At 43.8% G+C, this 17,365-nt stretch overlaps 1 protein-coding gene across 12 annotated transcripts; it reads right to left on the reverse strand.

Annotated features, from left to right (window-relative positions):
* Positions 1-1,458: 1,458 nt before the first annotated feature.
* Positions 1,459-17,238, reverse strand: LOC115102269 (cyclin-dependent kinase 11B-like). 12 transcript variants are annotated; one of them, XM_029622030.2, is made up of 21 exons: positions 17,156-17,226; positions 16,470-16,506; positions 15,959-16,089; positions 15,378-15,517; positions 15,044-15,222; positions 14,770-14,914; positions 14,157-14,335; positions 13,881-14,015; positions 13,672-13,770; positions 13,357-13,461; positions 13,152-13,226; positions 12,729-12,952; positions 12,427-12,517; positions 10,738-10,859; positions 10,415-10,520; positions 10,002-10,123; positions 9,678-9,785; positions 9,136-9,252; positions 6,467-6,615; positions 2,302-2,491; positions 1,459-2,092 (listed from the first exon to the last, which is right to left on the reverse strand). In XM_029622030.2, the coding sequence occupies exons 3-21, from the start codon at positions 16,067-16,069 to the stop codon at positions 2,000-2,002; spliced, it is 2,490 nt and encodes an 829-aa protein (XP_029477890.1). In that variant the 5' UTR covers positions 16,070-16,089; positions 16,470-16,506; positions 17,156-17,226; the 3' UTR covers positions 1,459-1,999. The 12 variants fall into 12 exon arrangements, with proteins under 12 accessions (XP_029477890.1, XP_029477892.1, XP_029477895.1 ...); XM_029622032.2 differs by having other exon boundaries at positions 15,959-16,086; positions 17,156-17,198; XM_029622035.2 differs by lacking the exon at positions 16,470-16,506 and having other exon boundaries at positions 14,157-14,296; positions 14,770-14,911; positions 15,044-15,171; positions 17,156-17,238.
* Between the last annotated feature and the right edge of the window lie 127 nt (positions 17,239-17,365).

Consider the following 17,365-nt stretch of genomic DNA (forward strand, 5'->3'; position numbering starts at 1 on the left):
AAGCTGATTAAACAACATGATCATTAAAACAGACGCACCTTGTGCTGGGGACAATAAAAGGCCACTAAAATGAGCAGTTTTGTCTCACACACACTGCCACAGATGTCTCAAGTTGAGGGAGCGTACAATTGGCATGCTGACTGCAGGAATGTCCACCAGAACTGTTAAATTTCTCGACCATAAGCCGCCTCCAATGTAATTTATTCAAATTTAGTAGTATGTTTAACCGGCCTCACAACCACAGACCACTTATAACCATGCCAGCCCAGGACCTCCACATCCGGCTTCTTCACCTGGGGATCGTTAGACCAGTCACCCGGAGAGCTTATGAAACTGAGGATTTGCACAACTGGAAACTTTCAGCACAAACTGTCAGAAACCGTCTCAGGGAAGCTCATCTGCGTGCTCGTCGTCCTCACCAGGGTCTTAACCTGACTGCAGTTCGGCGCCGTAACCGACTTCAGTGTGCAAATGCTCACCTTCGATGGCCACTGGCACACTGGAGATGTGTGCTTTTCGCAGATGAATCCCGGTTTCAGATGCAAACAGCATATACGGCGTTGTGTGGGAGAGCGGTTTGCTGATGTCAACGTTGTGAACAGAGTACCCCATGGTGGCGGTGGGGTTATTGTATGGACAGGCACAAGCTACTTACAACAAAACACAATTACATTAATTCGAATGCACAAATATACCGTGAGGAGATCCTGAGGCCCATTGTTGTGCCATTCATCTGCTGCCATCACCTCATGTTTCAGCATGATAATGGACAGTCCCATGTCACAAGGATCTGTACACAATTCCTGGAAGCTGAAAATGTCCCAGTTCTTCCATGGCCTGCATACTCACCAGACATGCCACCATATTTGGGATGCTCTGGATCGAAAATGCGTAAACCAAAAACATTGTTTGCAGTCATATGAACTGTTTCGACCTTTATTTAGATATGAAACACCTACGACATCCAGCTAGTTTAGTTATCCTTTAGGTGGCCACAATGCTTTGCCTACTCATTTGACACATCAGGTGTAATACTCCACAGAAGGGCTTTAGAGGGGACTCGCAGATAAACTGATTAATGCATGTCAATTTCTGCTGATTCTAAGGAGTACCCATACGAGGGAAAGTTTTTCAACTGTTCCAGTCCGAGCAGCCAGCCGTATCCCAAGAATGAGAATGTAAGGTTTATTTTCCTCTAGCTAGAAATCAAATAACTTGATGGTTTAGTCTAAAAATCATGAGCCACTTCAATAACAAAGACAATCAGGGACTCCTTCCCCTGAAATGTGCTGAGACATAGTGTGCAGGGCAAAGGAGGACATCACTCTTGGACGGTTACTATAGTGCCGGGTTCAAGGCTGGAATTTTTGTTGGACTCGACGTCCTTTCTTTTTTTCTTTGGCAGGCAGTGTGTGGTGCTGTTTGCTTAGCTCAGACAGCATTTATAAATGCCAGCAAAAGAGTCTTACATTTTATTTCTAGCAAAAACATGTCCTGGTATGTTAGCCATCAGTCACACAGTTAAGTCCTTACAATATGATGGATTGACATGGATCTAACGCTGCTTCATTATTATACAGTAGCTCCAGTACTCAAAAAATACCAACCACTTAAAATCTGGTCCTTTTCCGCAGTGTAAAAAAAAGACGGAAAACAAAACAAAAAGCCAACATGAGCTAAGCTACTGACAAATTGTAGTTTGGTTTCGATGCACTTGTCAAGAGTCGAGAATGTTAAAAGAAGTGACTGTTTAATTGTTGGGATTCATCCATACCGAAAGAGACATTAAGCGGATTTGTCCGTTGTTCATGTCATGACCAGTCTGTACCCTCACAGGTTCACAGTGAGGGCAGTAAGCTGACCCCTGACACCAGAGGTCATTCCCACAATAAGCCCAGCCACATTAAAACCTACATGTCCCATGATTCATTGTCTGGTCAGGTGACCATGCTAGTCTCTCTTTTTGCATACACAGGGTGTCCTGTCCTCCATGTGCAGCTCAGAACTTGAGGCTGAACCCTGGGCCCACAGCAGAAGCCCCTTGGTTGCTGGTGGTCAGATGGAAGCCGGTGTCTTTCAGGTCATCGTCACCCTGGAGAGACGACAAGCCACACACGTTAGCTGATGAGGTACATTGCTGTTATGCCACGGAAATAATGTATTCTTGAAAACAGAAGTAGTAAGCAGTGGGAGGATGTCTCGACTAGAGTGCTGTAGGTCTATAATCTGTGTATGACAGAAACTGAGCCCAGATGTTAAACCCTGGTGAACATATGGATGTAGAGTTCAACCCAGCCTCACCAGCTGACTGTAGCCCAGGCCTCCCTCGGGGGGGCGCGGGCTGGTGCCCCTCTTCACCCTCTGTTGCTCGCTCTTGGCGGGCCAGGTGGGGAACATGGACGGGTCGATGGGCTGCGGCGTCTCCCGGAAATACTCGTGCTTCAGTGCCTCATCCGACAGGATCCTCTTGCTGGGGCAATAGGTGAGGAACCTTGGGGAAAGGGAAAAAGTCAAGGCCAGGGGTGGCAGAGGTCACTCAAAACAGCAGCACTTCTGCATTAAAGCTTTCATAGAGCACATGGGGTCCCTCTCCATAGTCTAAAGCGGCGTCCTTTCCCTCATCTCATCTGAACACATAGGGTAAGTGAAAGCAACAAGCCTGACAATGAAATTGACCTTCCGGGATTAATAAAGTTGTTTTGAATTGAACGCCTTCCAAGAGTTATTTTACATTGGAGAAGTTGGAGAGAAGCCGATGAGAAGAAGTCCCCTTTAAACTCTTGAGATTAGGGCTGACCCTATTTAGTCGACTGGTTGATTGTTTGATCGACCAAGATTTATTTAGCTAAGCAGTAGCAATTTAAAAAATAAATAAAGTATTGTGTACAACACACCTGTCTGATTTGCGCCTGTGAGTGGACTGATCTATTGTGGAGGCTGTGAGGATGGCACAGTCGCATCAGTCTACAACATATGCTACTGAAACTGTATACAGTTATATTACATAAGAACAATGGTACAACACTAACACAAATCATATTATTTTAGAACAAAAATGTGCCTTCTCCCGCGTTGGATAGTGGTCGCTGTCCTCGTTTCAGAAGCACATTTGTGCGCTGTGGAATTGGCGCCTTTCCCTAGACCATGTTGCTATGTGCATAATAGCAACGTTAACCAGCATATTGGTATTGAGAACAATGAGGCGGAGGCAGCAGCAGAATGAGACGAGAAAACAGCCCTTGACTTGTCGATGAAAAATGAGAGAAAGCCCCAACTTAATGAGGTTATTGATTATAGACCTATCTGTTAAATATGCCTGGCTTTATACATCATCAATATATCTACAGAAATAAGACAGGTCCTGCTTCTGTTGCCTGTTTGTTTAATAGCCTACTGATTCCGTGAGCGCCAACCCTCATATCAAGTAAACAATTTCACAAATTCAGCTTTAAAAAAAATAAAAAATCTTTGCTGTAATAAAGGATTTACACTTTCCCTTAGAACAGCCTCTATGGTATTATTTATCATTTAGTGTTTACACTGTTCCAAAATGTTATTATAAATATTAATATCGCTCCTTTTCCTTGATCTCCTTATTGTTATTACTAGTATTATCATTATTAGGACTTTATGATATAGGTCAGGTCCCATTGTGCCCTATTCGGACTGGATTAGTTTTAATGGGGAGGTCGGGTAACAATTTGTGCACGAGCACAAAACACCACATCTGTCATTTTAGTTCCGTTTGAATCCACGTCAGTCATTTTTACATGGCAGGAGAGTAACAATTCCAGCCAGAATAACCTACTGTTCTTTGTCAAACTCCAAAGTCCTCTCATAATACTAGACCTGTGCTAATCAACATCCTTGTGTTTTGAGAGAAATGTCTTGACAGGTGAGAAAGTTTGACAGGTGTTGCTTGCGGTTTTGCGCATGAAAACAATAACTGAGTCGATAAATTTAAGTAGTTCACATAATTTATTTTTTAAATGGCCGACATGTAGCCTATCAATGTTTACAGTGAATGCTTTTGTTTATATGTTTTGTGCATATTAATTGAATATTGCCAAATGCATCAAAATTGCGCCTATTTAATGCAACCCTTGATGTTAAAATTGACCCTTAAAATCACACTGCCAAAGTCATTACATTTTGGTACACCAGAATTACATTCATTTCCAATTAAACGCTATGTTTGTTTTGCAGACGCAGTTGCAGTGCGGTGCATACGTTGGATTTATCGAGCGTATGCGTCAAACTGTATGCTTATATGGCTTGACAGAACTGGTAGCAGAAGGTGAATGTTGAACTTTTGTTGCATACATATCCAGATGATGCTGCATACTATTGCGTAGTGACTCTAGGTGTGATCTAAGCGTGAGACTTTCTCATCCATAGATTTAAAATGCATCGCAAGTGCAACTGCACTGTTCAGCTCACATCTGAAGGCTGGGAGGCATTTAGAACGTACTGCGGAATGCTAAAATATCCTAAAGATTATGATCACACTTCCTCAATTTAAATATTATCGCGACACCACACAAAAGATGGTTTCTAAACCAAACCAAGCTTGAGTTATCACCTGGACATGTTGAAATACTGTATATTCACGGCTAGAATAAAAACCTCCGTCATAACTGTCAATATATTGAAAAAAAATAATTACAGGGGGCAATTTGGAAATAAAATCACGTCTGAATTGTCCTCTGGAATAATGGACATTCTGGAGTAATAATTACATAACCAACGTTCTCTAGTAATACTAATCCTGTGCGAATAGCTAGTCGGTCACATGCACGCGATGCATACACATGCCACGTAAAAGAGAGCGGGGGTTGAGGGAATAAGGAATATTTTTCCTAAACAAATGAGAGATTTTTTTTCAGTCAGAAATGTCTAATTATGTTGCAACTTCAGTAACACGGACAGCGTGATAAACACTGATGTTCAATGGTGGTCACTGCAACAGGGAGGAGAAAGACAACGGGTGCTGGTCAGTCACTGTCTTATTTTTACACAGCAAGCCCAGCACAATCAACTCCCTCTAGTCCCTCTAGTCATTTGTGTGTCTTAATTATTTAATCAAACAGTGTGCTTAAAGCATCAGACAAGCTCAATATAGTTGATTTGATTAAAACACATAGGATGTGTCAATATATGAAAAAATCCAAATGGATTGGTCGAAATAACTTTTTTTTTGTCAGGGACATCCCTAATTGAGATGCATACTTCATCTGCAAGGTCATCATTCAGGTCACAGCACTAAACTCTCCCCTACAGCCTGGTGCCACGGAGGAGTGTGATGTTCCAAACTGAAACAGGACTGCCATGTCCACCCAGAAAGCCTACACACTCAATGAATAGACTTACGCCAGTCCAGTTCTGCGGCTGAAGGAGGTCCAGCCTCCAGTCCAAACATAGCTCACAGGGGGTCAGGGTCTAATGAGACGGCTAGCAGCCACTGGCCAAGGGTCATTGCACTTCCTGGATCATGTGACTGTTGCAGCATTCCACTCAGTTGGACTGGTGTCAAAGTTCACCCAAAAGCTGACCCCAACCCCTCCCTTGGCCATACATGGCCACCCATTACAGGTGTGTGACGCAAATAATAGGGGTGTGAATGTTTAAACTAAATTGAGATAGTTAGCATTTAGAAGAAAGAAAAACTGAAAAACAATTTCTCACAAACTAAGTCACTGTGCTGTTATCACAAAACATATTCCTAGGGAAAGTTGTGTATTTAAATAAAGGTGAACTTGAGGATACTTTGGTAAATATGCGAGATACAGATTACCAAGACATATGCGCATGGTTCTTTCTGCCTCCCTCATCCTCTCTCCATCTTGCTGGCTCGCCTGCTACTTTTCTTTGCCGATGATGCGAGTGTGTTCAGTCTTCGGTCAGTTGCGTGTAAAATATCCTAGCATATTCATTTATGATAGGCCCTGCTTTAATGCAGTTGTGAGACACACAAGCGAAGATGAAAAAAAACAAAGCTGTGAAATGAAATACAGGTCTGGAGGAGGGCTGAGGTACTTTGATGCAACGCCAAAACGCTACTTCTCCATCCTGTTTATAGTCAGCTTGCCAAGAGTGCAGTGACTGAAGCAGAAGACATGTGGATCATATCACAGGGCAGACCTGACAGCAGACACACATTACATCAAGGCATAGCAATGCTGATGTTAAACCCCCCGCTGAAAGAGTAAAGACCACATCGGCAGACACACACACACAATAGTCTTTCAGGTTGATGGATAATTAAGAATTAGGTACAACAAAAAATGCATTCTCACACTTTAGATACACTGCTCAGTTGAGGTTGAATTTCAAGTAAGTCTGAGGTTTGGTGTAAAGGTGAGTTAAGTCAGGTTTTTTAAATAGGTTAGTAATGAATGGTGTTGTAACTAACCATGCGGTTGAAATGGTTAGGGGTAAGTGCAAGTCTGAAGTTGAGTAGACGTACTTGTTCATGAGGTCAAAGCCCTGGTCTGAAAGCAGGGCTCCGAAGCGCTTGCGCATGTTGTTGTAGGGGTACTCTGTGAAAGTCATCTTCTTCACGGCAGGGAGCTCGTTGTAGCCCGGCCAAATCTTCTCGCTGGGCGACCCCAAGTCCTGGTGAGAACACGCATCAACACAGAGTTATTATGTGTATATGAGGGGTGGTCACCATTTTGTCTGGTATGTTCAGAACTGCTAAGTGAGGAGTACTGGAGCACAGTCAAGACCACATCTTTTAATCCGAGTTTTACAGTTTAGCCCAGTCAGACAAGCGCCACAGACAAGACCGTTGTCACACTGTCTAAAAGAGACTGGGTTATTGAACCGCAGTCCCTTTCTGAAAAATAGATTGTGACGTCAAATTAAATCCATTTAATCCGACTATATTATATTCCTAACTCTGCAACCCTATGGGGAGATCAAAAAACTGCAAAACTTTTACAGACTCCTATTACGGACTACAAAAGGGAAGCACAGCTGCGAGCTGCCCAGTGACACGAGCCTATCAGATGAGCTAAATAACTTCTATGCTGGCTTCGAGTCAAGCGACACCAATTTGCATACCGCCCCAACAGATCCACAGAAGATGCCATCTCTATTGCACTCTACACTGCCCTTTCACACCTGGATAAAAGGAACACCTACATGAGAATGCACGACAATGACTTTTCCCCCTCGGGATACTGAAAAGATTTGGCATGGGTCCTCAGATCCTCAAAATGTTATAAAGCTGCACGATCGAATCATGACTGGTTGCGTCACCGCCTGGTACGGTAACTGCTCGGCCTCCAACCGCAAGGCACTACAGAAGGGTAGTGCGTACGCCCAGTACATCACTGGGGCCAAGCTTCCTGCCATTCAGTACCTCCCCATACCCGGCGGTGCCAGAGAAAGGACCAAAAAATTGCCAAAGACCCCAGCCACCCTAGTCAAAGACTTTCTCTCTGCTACCACACGGCAAGCAGTGGCAGAGAGCCAAGTCTAGGTACAAAAGGCTTCTTAACAAGCCATTAGACTTAACAGCTAATCAAATGGCTACCCGGACTATTTGCCTTGTCCCCTCCCCCATTTTTACATTTTGTACACTGCTCCTACTCTGTTTATTATCCATGCAGCCACTTTACCTCTACCTACATGTACATATTACCTCGACTAACCATTGCTGTATATAGCCTGTGTATAGCCTCGCTACTGTCATTTTATTGTTTCTCCTTAGTAAATACTTTAACACATTTTATTTTCTTAAAACTGCATTGTTGGTTATGGGCTTGTAAGTAAACATTTCATTGTAAGGTCTGTTGTATTCGATGCATGTGACAAATTTAATTTGACTTGATTTTGATATCTAGTTTACCGTCACTCTGTGGTCCAACTCAAACTATCTCAATTGGGTTAAGGTTGGGTGATTGTGGAGGCCAGGTCATCTGCTGCAGCACTCCATCACTATCTTTCTTAGCCTTTACACAGCCTGGAAGTGTGTTGGGTCATTGTGCTGTTGAAAAACAAATTATAGTCCCACTAAGCGCAAACCAGAGGAGAGCATGTCGCTGAATGCGGTGGTAGCCATGCTGGTTAAGTGTGCCTTGAATTCGAAATAAAATCAGACAGTATCACCAGCAAAGCACCCCCACATCTCCTCCATGCTTCATGGTGGGAACCACATTTGCGGACATCATCCAGTCACATACGCTGCGTCTCACAAAAGAAAATCTCAAATGTGGACTCCTCAGACCAAAGGACAGATTTCGATTGGTCTAATGTCCATTGTTCGTGTTTCTTGGCCCAAGTAAGTCTCTTCTTATTGGTGTCCTTTAGTAGTGGTTTCTTTGCAGCAATTTGACCATAAAGGCCCGACTCAAGCAGCCTACTCTGAACAGTTGATGTTGAGATGTGTCTGTTACTTGAACTCTGTGAAGCATTTATTTGGGCTACAATTTCTGAGGCTGGTAACTCTTAATGAACATATCCTCTGCAGCAGAGGTAACTCTGGGTCTTCCTTTCCTGTGGCGATCCCCATGCGAGCCATTTTCATCATAGCGCTTTATGGTTTTTGCGACTGCACTTGAAGAAAGTTCTTGAAATGTTCCAGATTTACTGACCCTCATGTCTTAAAGTAATGATGGACTGTCATTGCTCTTTGCTTATTTGAGCTGTTCTTGCCATAATATGGACTTGGTCTTTTACCAAATATATCTCTTCTATATACCACCGCTACCTTGTCACAACACAACTGATTGGCTCAAACGCATTAAGGAAAGAAATTCCACAAATTAACTTTGAACAAGGCACTCCTGTTTATTGAAATGCATTCCAGGTAAGTCTTTGTGAAGCTGGTTGAGAGAATGCCAAGAGCGTGCAAGCTGTCAAAGGCAAAAGGTGGCTACTTTCAAGAATCTTAAATACATTTTGATTTGTTTAACACTTTTTTGGTTACTACATGATTCCATGTGTTATTTCATAGTTTTTATGTCTTGACTATTATTCTACAATGTAGAAAATAGTACAAATAAGAAAAACCCTGGGATGAGTTGCGGTGTCCAAACTTTTGACTGGTACTGTAGGAGTGGGGTAAAGTGCTATTACGTTCCAGACAGTATGAAGTAAAATGGGACTTCTTGATCAAAATTAGCTAACCTTAAATATCTTGTTAATTTGGTCGATTTCAGATTTTCCAGGGAAGAGAGGTTTCTGGGTAAGGAGCTCTCCAAATATGCAGCCCACAGACCACATGTCCACAGCTGTGGAGTACTCCTGTGGAGAGAAAAACACACGCCAAAACCACAGTATTCCAAGGAACAGACAGCACTACATGAGTCTGGGTTGGAGTGTTTAGTCTGGGTGAGGACAAGCTTTGACTTGGTGCTATGTGTATGTAGTCTTGGGATATGTTCAGAACCATACTTCTACAATATTTGAAGGTGTACGAAGTATGTGTTGTGATGTCTGGGTGTGGTAAGGTTCACAGTCAGGCAGGGACTTGTTTAGGGTTTAGAATGGCACCATTTTGACTGTAGAGGGTCTTTGATGTTTGAGACATTTTGACTCAGTTGCTTTGCGTCTTTGTAGACCAGAGGTATTCTGACAGTATTCTTGTGTCTCCGAATACAGGTGTGTAATCTCGTTCATCATTAGGATTTGGGGAGGGTAAACTTATTCCAGATCAAGTTCTGACTCACTTTGGCTCCCAGCAGCAGCTCTGGAGAACGGTACCACAGTGTCACCACCACAGGTGTATAGGGCTTCAGGGGAGAACCATACTCACGGGCCAGACCAAAGTCCCCCACCTAGAAGAGCGCAAGAAACATTTCAAAGATGCCTATGAGACAAGCACACCCTCTCACGCACATTAACATCATTATTTGTTGTCATCAACAAGCCTAGAGCCTAGAATGTCTTTATCCGAGCCATGGATGACCTAATCCTCATCGGAAGTTCCCAACCCACAGTGGTTTTAATATAAATGGGACATAGCATAATACAAAACAAGACATCTATGGCACCTTAAGGATCCCCTTGTGACTGAGCAGCAGGTTGGAGGTCTTCAGGTCGCGGTGGAGGATCCAGTTGTCGTGGAGATGGCGAACACCTCGCAGCAGTTGGATCATCAGGGTCTTCACTTCACCTGAGGCCAAAGAAAAAGAGGAAACAAGAGACATGAGTTCATAAACATTAGAACAATCATTTAAACCCCAGACCACATCGTCTGGGAAGAAGTACTAACCCTTTTGGTAGTATGCTCACCACAGAAGCATGACAATATTTGCTAGGTAAACAAAGGGAACCCACCAGAGAACACGTTTCATTTCTATTCCAAACAGAGTACCACTTACCTAGCCACATGATATGGGAAAATGGCTGGTGGACATTTGCATACCGCATGTAGTCCAACTCAAACTGTATCCCACAAAATTACCTGGCAGGAAAGGCTGTTTCATGGTCTCCATCAAGCTCTTCAGGTCGTGCTCCACGTAGTTCATAACAATATAGATCTTGTCCATGTTGCTTCCAACAACAATTTCCTAACATGGGAGAAAACGGGATTAAGTACGAGTTCAGCTATCACTAGTATACATTGCTCGTTTATCCATTTCTTTACTTGAATTTGTGCTACACTTTCAGATGAAAGGAGCTAAACAAAACAAATGTCTAAATATTGGAGGGGGGGGTTCCTCTAAATCAGGTGTGTGCCGCTCACCATAGAAATAGAGTACCAATATGTATTTCTATGCTTCTCACCCTGACAGTGACAATGTTGGGGTGCTGGGCCTTCAGAATGGTATTGATCTCTCTCAGAGACGTGATGGGGAAACCTTCTTTCTCCTTCTCCATCTTTAAACGCTTCAAGGCCACAATCTCATCTGAAAGGGAAAGGTGTGTTTTAGTGTGTGTCCGAGTCCAAGGGTTGAAAATCGATTGCAAGGTAGCCCACAGTGACTTCGGAAAGTATTCATACCCCTTGACTTTTTCAACATTTTGTTACGTTACAGCCTTATTCTAAAATTGATTTGTTTTTTTCCCCTCATCAATTGACACACAATACCCCATAATGACAAAGCAAAAACAGGTTTTTAGAAATGTTTGCAAATGTAATAAAAAAATCACTTAAGTATTCAGACCATTTACTCAGTACTTTGTTGAAGCACCTTTGGCAGCGATTACAAGCTTGGCACATCTGTATTTGGGGAGTTTTTCCCATTCTCTGCCAATCCTCTCAAGCTCTGTCAGGTTAAATGGGGAGCGTTGCTGCACACCTATTTTCAGGTCTCTCCAGATATGTTTGATCGGGTTCAAGTCCGGGCTCTGGCTGGGCCACTCAAGGACATTCAGAGACTTGTCCCGAATACACTCCTGCGTTGTCTTGGCTGTGTGCTTAGGTCCGTTGTCTTGTTGGAAGGTGAACCTTTGCCCCAGTCTGAGGTCCTGAGCAGGTTTTCATCAAGGATCTCTCTGTACTTTGCTCCGTTCATCTTTCCCGACTTGTCTCTCAGTCCTTGCCGCTGAAAAACATTCCCACAGCACGATGCTGTCACCACCTTGCTTCACCGTAGGGATGGTGCCAGGTTTCCTCCAGATGTGATACTTGGCATTCAGGCCAAAGAGTTCAATGTTGATTTCATCAGACCAGAGAATCTTGTTTCTCCTGGTCTGAGAGTCCTTTAGATGCCATTTGGCAAATTCCAAGCGGGCTGTTATGTGCCTTTTCCTGAGGAGTGGCTTCCGTCTGTGCACTAGCATAAAGACCTGATTGGTGGAATGCTGCAGAGATGGCCTTCTGGAAGGTTTTCCCATCACCACAGAGGAACTCTGGAGATCTTTCAGATGACCATCAGGTTCTTGGTCACCTCCTTGACCAAAGCCCTTCTCCCCGATTGCTCAGTTTGGCCGGGCGGCCAGCTCTAGGAAAAGTCTCGGTGGTTCCGAAGTTCTTCTATTTAAGAATGATGGGAGGCCACTGTGTTCCTGGGGACCCTCAATGCTGCAGACATTTCTTGGTACCCTTCCCCAGATCTGTGCCTCGACAATTCTTTCTCAGAACTCTACAGACAATTCCTTCAAACCCATGGCTTGGTTTTTGCTCTGTCATGCACTGTCAACTGTGGGACCGTATATAGACAGGTATGTGCCTTGTCAAATCATATCCAATCAACTGAATTTACCACAGGTGGACTCCAATCAAGATTTAGAAACATCTCAAGGATGATCAATTAAAACAGGATGCACCGGAGCTCAATTTCAAGTCTCATAGCAGAGTCTGAATACTTATGTAAATAAGGTATTTCTGTTCTTCAATTTTTAATACATTTGCAATTTATTTTTGTGTAGAATGAGGAAAACAATTGATATAATCAATTTTAGAATACGGCTGTAAAGTAACAAGATGTAGAAAAAGTGAAGGCGTCTGAATACTTTCCGAATGCACTGTACCTGTTTTTTTGTCCTTGGCCCTGTACACCACACCGTAGGTCCCTTCCTCGATACGATTTAGACACTGGAACTCCTCGACACTGCGACACCCCTGGAAAACCAATGTCAATCAATACGTCTCTATACAATTTGCATGTGTGTACAGGTCTGGGTCAAATATGTTTTTGTTTTCTGTTAAATATTTCTTGGAATATTCTAATGGACCCCAATATACATGGTAAGCTAGGTCAAGCGCACCTCAGGTGTTTGAAATAAAACAAACATGTATTTGACCCAGGTGTGGTGTGCTGCCAAACACAGACCTGTAGAGCTGGCAGGTACTTGGGCAGCTCCTTCTTTAGCTCCACCGGGGAGATGGGAGGGGAGTCAGGGATGTAGTTCTCCTCAAGTTCAGGGGTGGCTGAGTGGGAGTGAGACACCGACTGGGGGGTGACATCTCCCTCCCCTGCTTCCTCCTCCTCCTCGTCCTCTTCCTCCTCCTCCTCTCCACTTTCCTCAGTGTCATGGTCAAATCGGGACTCAGGCACTGGGATGGTTAATGAGGGGGCAGTTATAACTTATAGAAACAGGACAAAGTAGCATCTAGCAGCTGGTTGAGAATACCTCCTAACATTTTTAGATAAACAAGCTTCAAGACCAGTCAAAACAAACTTTACTCTTAGACATGACATAATAATACATGTTCAAATGACTGCCACCAGACAAATGGAGTAGGAAATGCCTACCTGGAGCAATATGGTTGCTGTTCTCTCTTTCTTCCTCAAACTCTTCCTCAGACCGCTCATCTTCACTCACGTCACCTGGAACACAGACAATGGGTGGGTCCAAGCCATGTCACCGTGACAACACCGTAATGGTAGTCCGGGATAAGACATGCGCACGATCTCACACACACAATCACAAAAACAGAGAGACATAAATTCAGCAGACCTGCAGTCTGGTCAGATTCTCCTGAGCCCGAACCCGATTCCTCTTCCTCTCCCTCGCTGCTAGATCCATCATCATTCTCCTCCTCATCAGAGCCTGACCCTGAACCTAGGAAAGAAAAATCCACTCCGTGTCACCGCCAAACTACCCACATTAACATAACACAAGGAGAAGTGTCTTGACTGAATATCTATAACAGAACTCCGTTACTGATTAAACATCAGTAGGAGTGTGCTTTGTTTTCATTCCTTTTTTGTTATGCCAATCTGGTGTAAAGTGACAGTGGGTTATGTTGCGACTGTAAATGAGTGTGTCTACCTAAGGAGGACTCTCCTGTACTGGTCTTCCTCTCGCTGTCACTGATGTCCTGGAGGTCAGAGAGAAGGTCCTTGTCCTCAGGCTTCTCATCCTTTGCCGCTGGACAGCAAACATGAGCAACCCATTATAAGTCATGGATTTCATTTATTTTGAAGCTAACTACCACCAAAGCAATATTTTCTAAAAACAACTTGATTGGTTAGTCTCACCACCAGTTCTGTGTGGCTCGCTGTTTTGCTCCAGTCTATCCCGGGGAGTCTGGTTGGGGTTGGGGCTGCGACTGCGGTGGCTCTGTTTGGGCTTGTCACCGTACTCATCGGGCAGCGCACGGTGGTGGGACGGAACTGTCAGAGGGGGACAACAGATTTAGCTTCCTTCACCAACAGCGTGCCCTTACATACATCAAAAGACGTACATCATTCACGCACACTCTAAAGCAAAAACTTTAACCTTGTGTGTGCGAATATGCATTTGTGAAGCCTGACCTTCTCGGCGCACCTCACGCTCTTTCCGGCGCTCCTCTGCCCTTCTCTCCCTCTCCTTCTGCTCACGCTGCTCCTTCTGCTGCTGCTCGCGGAGCTTGCGGTCCCTCTCGCGCTGGCGCTCCACCTGCTCCAACCTGTCCCTGTAGTCCGGGGAAGACGGGGGAATCCTGTCAGGAGCTCTCCAGAAACCCAAAAGCCACCCACCCCACACCGTTAATGTCTGCTTCAGGGAAGAGTACAGTATACAGTGTGACAGGTAACTGCACAGTAAACGTGATGACTGAGCAGTGATTGTTTGAGGATCTGCAAGTTTAAAAGTAGACTAAGCAATATGACATCACAAGACAGTGAGGCGATACGCATTAATAAAAAAAAATGCTGATGTATTTTTTGGGTAGTCTTTGCTCTTGAAACTTTTGTTCCAACTTGCCCCATTCTTGGGGGTCATATTCTGATAGAGGTGTACAGTATGAGATGCCACTGATTAACAGACATGTTGAGAACTTCATACGTTTGAACACAAGTGATTTGTTCAGTTGTACATATTAGCTAATACAATCCACGCTAATACACCCAACTGTGTGTGTGTATGGTCACAGTAGTCGGTGGTCACCTCTCTCTGCGGGATTGTGCTCTGGCCTGTTCCCTGCGTTTCTGCCTCTCCCAGTCTCGTCGGGCCTTGTCCTGCTCCTCCCACTGCCGCTTTCTGCGCTCACTCTCCCTGTCCTTGTCTTTGGGCCGAACGCGTTTCCCTGCTGCTGTGATAAATACAAAATGTGATACGAGTGCTAATAGGTGCTACATATGCATAAATACAGTTTAACACTACATGATCCAGTCCCTATGAAGCATTCCACAGAGATACACGTCCCAGGATGGCAACATACCTCCTTCAGCAGAGTGACTGCGGCGGCGTCTCTTGTCCTTTCTTTTCTCCTCCTTTCTGTGGTGAGATTTGTCTTTTCTGGTAATTTGCTGGGGAGGCTTTATTGCCAGCGATTCATCCTCTTCTCCCCTGGAATTGGGAAGACTGTCTAGTGCCAACGACTCAACAAACAGGCTGCCCCTGTGCATAGCAGGGTGGCGTTCAGTTGGGACAAAAATGGGAGAAAATGTATTCAAAAGGAATAAGTTCAGTTTTGAAACACATTTTTTCTCCATTATCTGGCCCGCCTGAACGTGACCCTAATTCCCACAGCTCTTTTTTCGTATCCTCTTTACCTGTCCTCGGTGGAATCTTCCCGTATGTACGGGGAATTCCGGATTGTTATTTCCATTTTTTTATCCCGTAGTTCTCCTTCTTCCGGAGTGTCCCGTTTGGCTTCCCGATCATCCGTCTGTGGAACAGGGCACGGAACGCACTGGACAAGACATGAGAAAGAGGGGACATTATACCCATTCCCCCCAAAAAACATGTAGGGGAAAAAAAAACAGTATGGTAACCATAACAATGATTGATTGCACATATGGAAAGATTACAATAAAGTTTGAGTCACTGGTACAGGTATAGCTCTAGTCTGTGATACATTTCGATAAACATGATCTAATCAAAATGGGAACCAGCATCCTCTGATGGGGGAAGAGAAACAATGTGCCCCAAATCAAACCCTAGACCATCGTCAGGTGGAGATCTGAGCTATCGGATGTGTGTAAGCAATATGGCAAACATTTCACCTAGTTTATCAGGGGGAAAGGTGGAGCCATTTCCACATTCCTTATCCCAATCTTTTTTCAGATCTCCCCAAGTTTATAGGGGGTACTAGGGTCAGTTTGGGGCACCACAGAATCTCTCTTCCGTTTACATTTTTCAGACGTTTGGGCTCCGTACTCTCCTCCAGCTCCCGTCTGCGTTTCTTCTCTTGCAGAATTTCGTCGAGTGTTTTCACTTTCCAGGTGTCCTTTTCGTCCCCCATCAGCACCCGCTCGCCGCCTGCTACAGAGACAGAGACCCCCTGCTTCAGACTAACATGGAGGGCAATGGAAGAGCAGTGTGTACTGGTGTCATGTTAGTGGCAACTGTGGTATTCATGTGCAAATATTTCATTTATATTCATTTGGTGATGTAGGCCTGCATGTAGCCTTTGGACAATACATTCCAGAGTTCAAAGCATGCGTTTCATGATTTGCGCAAAGGTGTACATAGCTACACACACTATTTCACACCTCGGGACAAGAGGGTTGTACGAATAAGAATTTGATGGGTTATAATAGTCAAGATGGGTCTTGCCCAGGATATAGAAAAAAAGGTCCCATCGTATAAGGGTTGTATGGGAGAGGAGGCTCAAGTTTGTAGCCTATAATTTCTGTTGTTACCTGAGTAGCGCCTCGTATCTTATCCATAGCAGTTTCACTGGTACAAAATAAAAAAAATCCAAAAATGGAAGGAAAACGTCGGTGTGATAGAAGGGGGAGAGAAGTCATACGTCCAAGTCAAATAGAGAGATCTACACACACGTTGCGTGAAACCGCACTGTGTAATGCTAAATGTGAACTGAATCTATGAAATATTACTCGCCGACACTCCTTACATTATAAGTATACAGCATAATTAGCTTTAATTCATTAGTTAGCTAGCTAGGCCCGTTGTCATAAATAAACCAACTCTAAACGTTACGTGATACCAATTAACGTACTATATCTTACAGCTAACGGTAGCTAGCGTAAGCAAAATTCTCAATTACTAGTAGCTACTGTATACTAACCCGTGGCGGTCGTTAGTTAACATCTGAAAGTGTACCTAGCTGCATGCGTCGTGTAACTAGTAAGCTAGTCCGTTGCAGTCAGAGCCATATATATATATATATAGAGAAGCTCTGGTCAGGTGCTAACGTATGCTAATAAGCTAACATTAGCATTGGCGAGAAATTAAGGCGCTGATGACAATAGGTTTTAGTTTTTTTCCAGGAGAAAATTATAATTGAAATCCGTCTCCTCTCAATAAATCTGAAGTGGGTTAACTGAACTTTTTAATCCTTTGCATTACAAATGATTAAACAAACCTGAAATATACTCCGCGCAATCTTGGACAACCGGAAGACTCAAACGCTTCCTTCTTCTTCTAAAGGTCATACAATTACTTCCAGTTAATATTTCTTCGCTGGTTTTTAAAGCTAAGATAACACCTTACTGCTATCACCTGGACAGGACTTGCAACTGTTTCTAGGTGCAAAACGACAGATACAGTACAAACAAACAAAAAACAATATAAA

The sequence above is a fragment of the Oncorhynchus nerka genome, linkage group LG20 (assembly GCF_034236695.1).
Source record: "Oncorhynchus nerka isolate Pitt River linkage group LG20, Oner_Uvic_2.0, whole genome shotgun sequence".
Lineage (NCBI taxonomy): Eukaryota > Metazoa > Chordata > Actinopteri > Salmoniformes > Salmonidae > Oncorhynchus > Oncorhynchus nerka.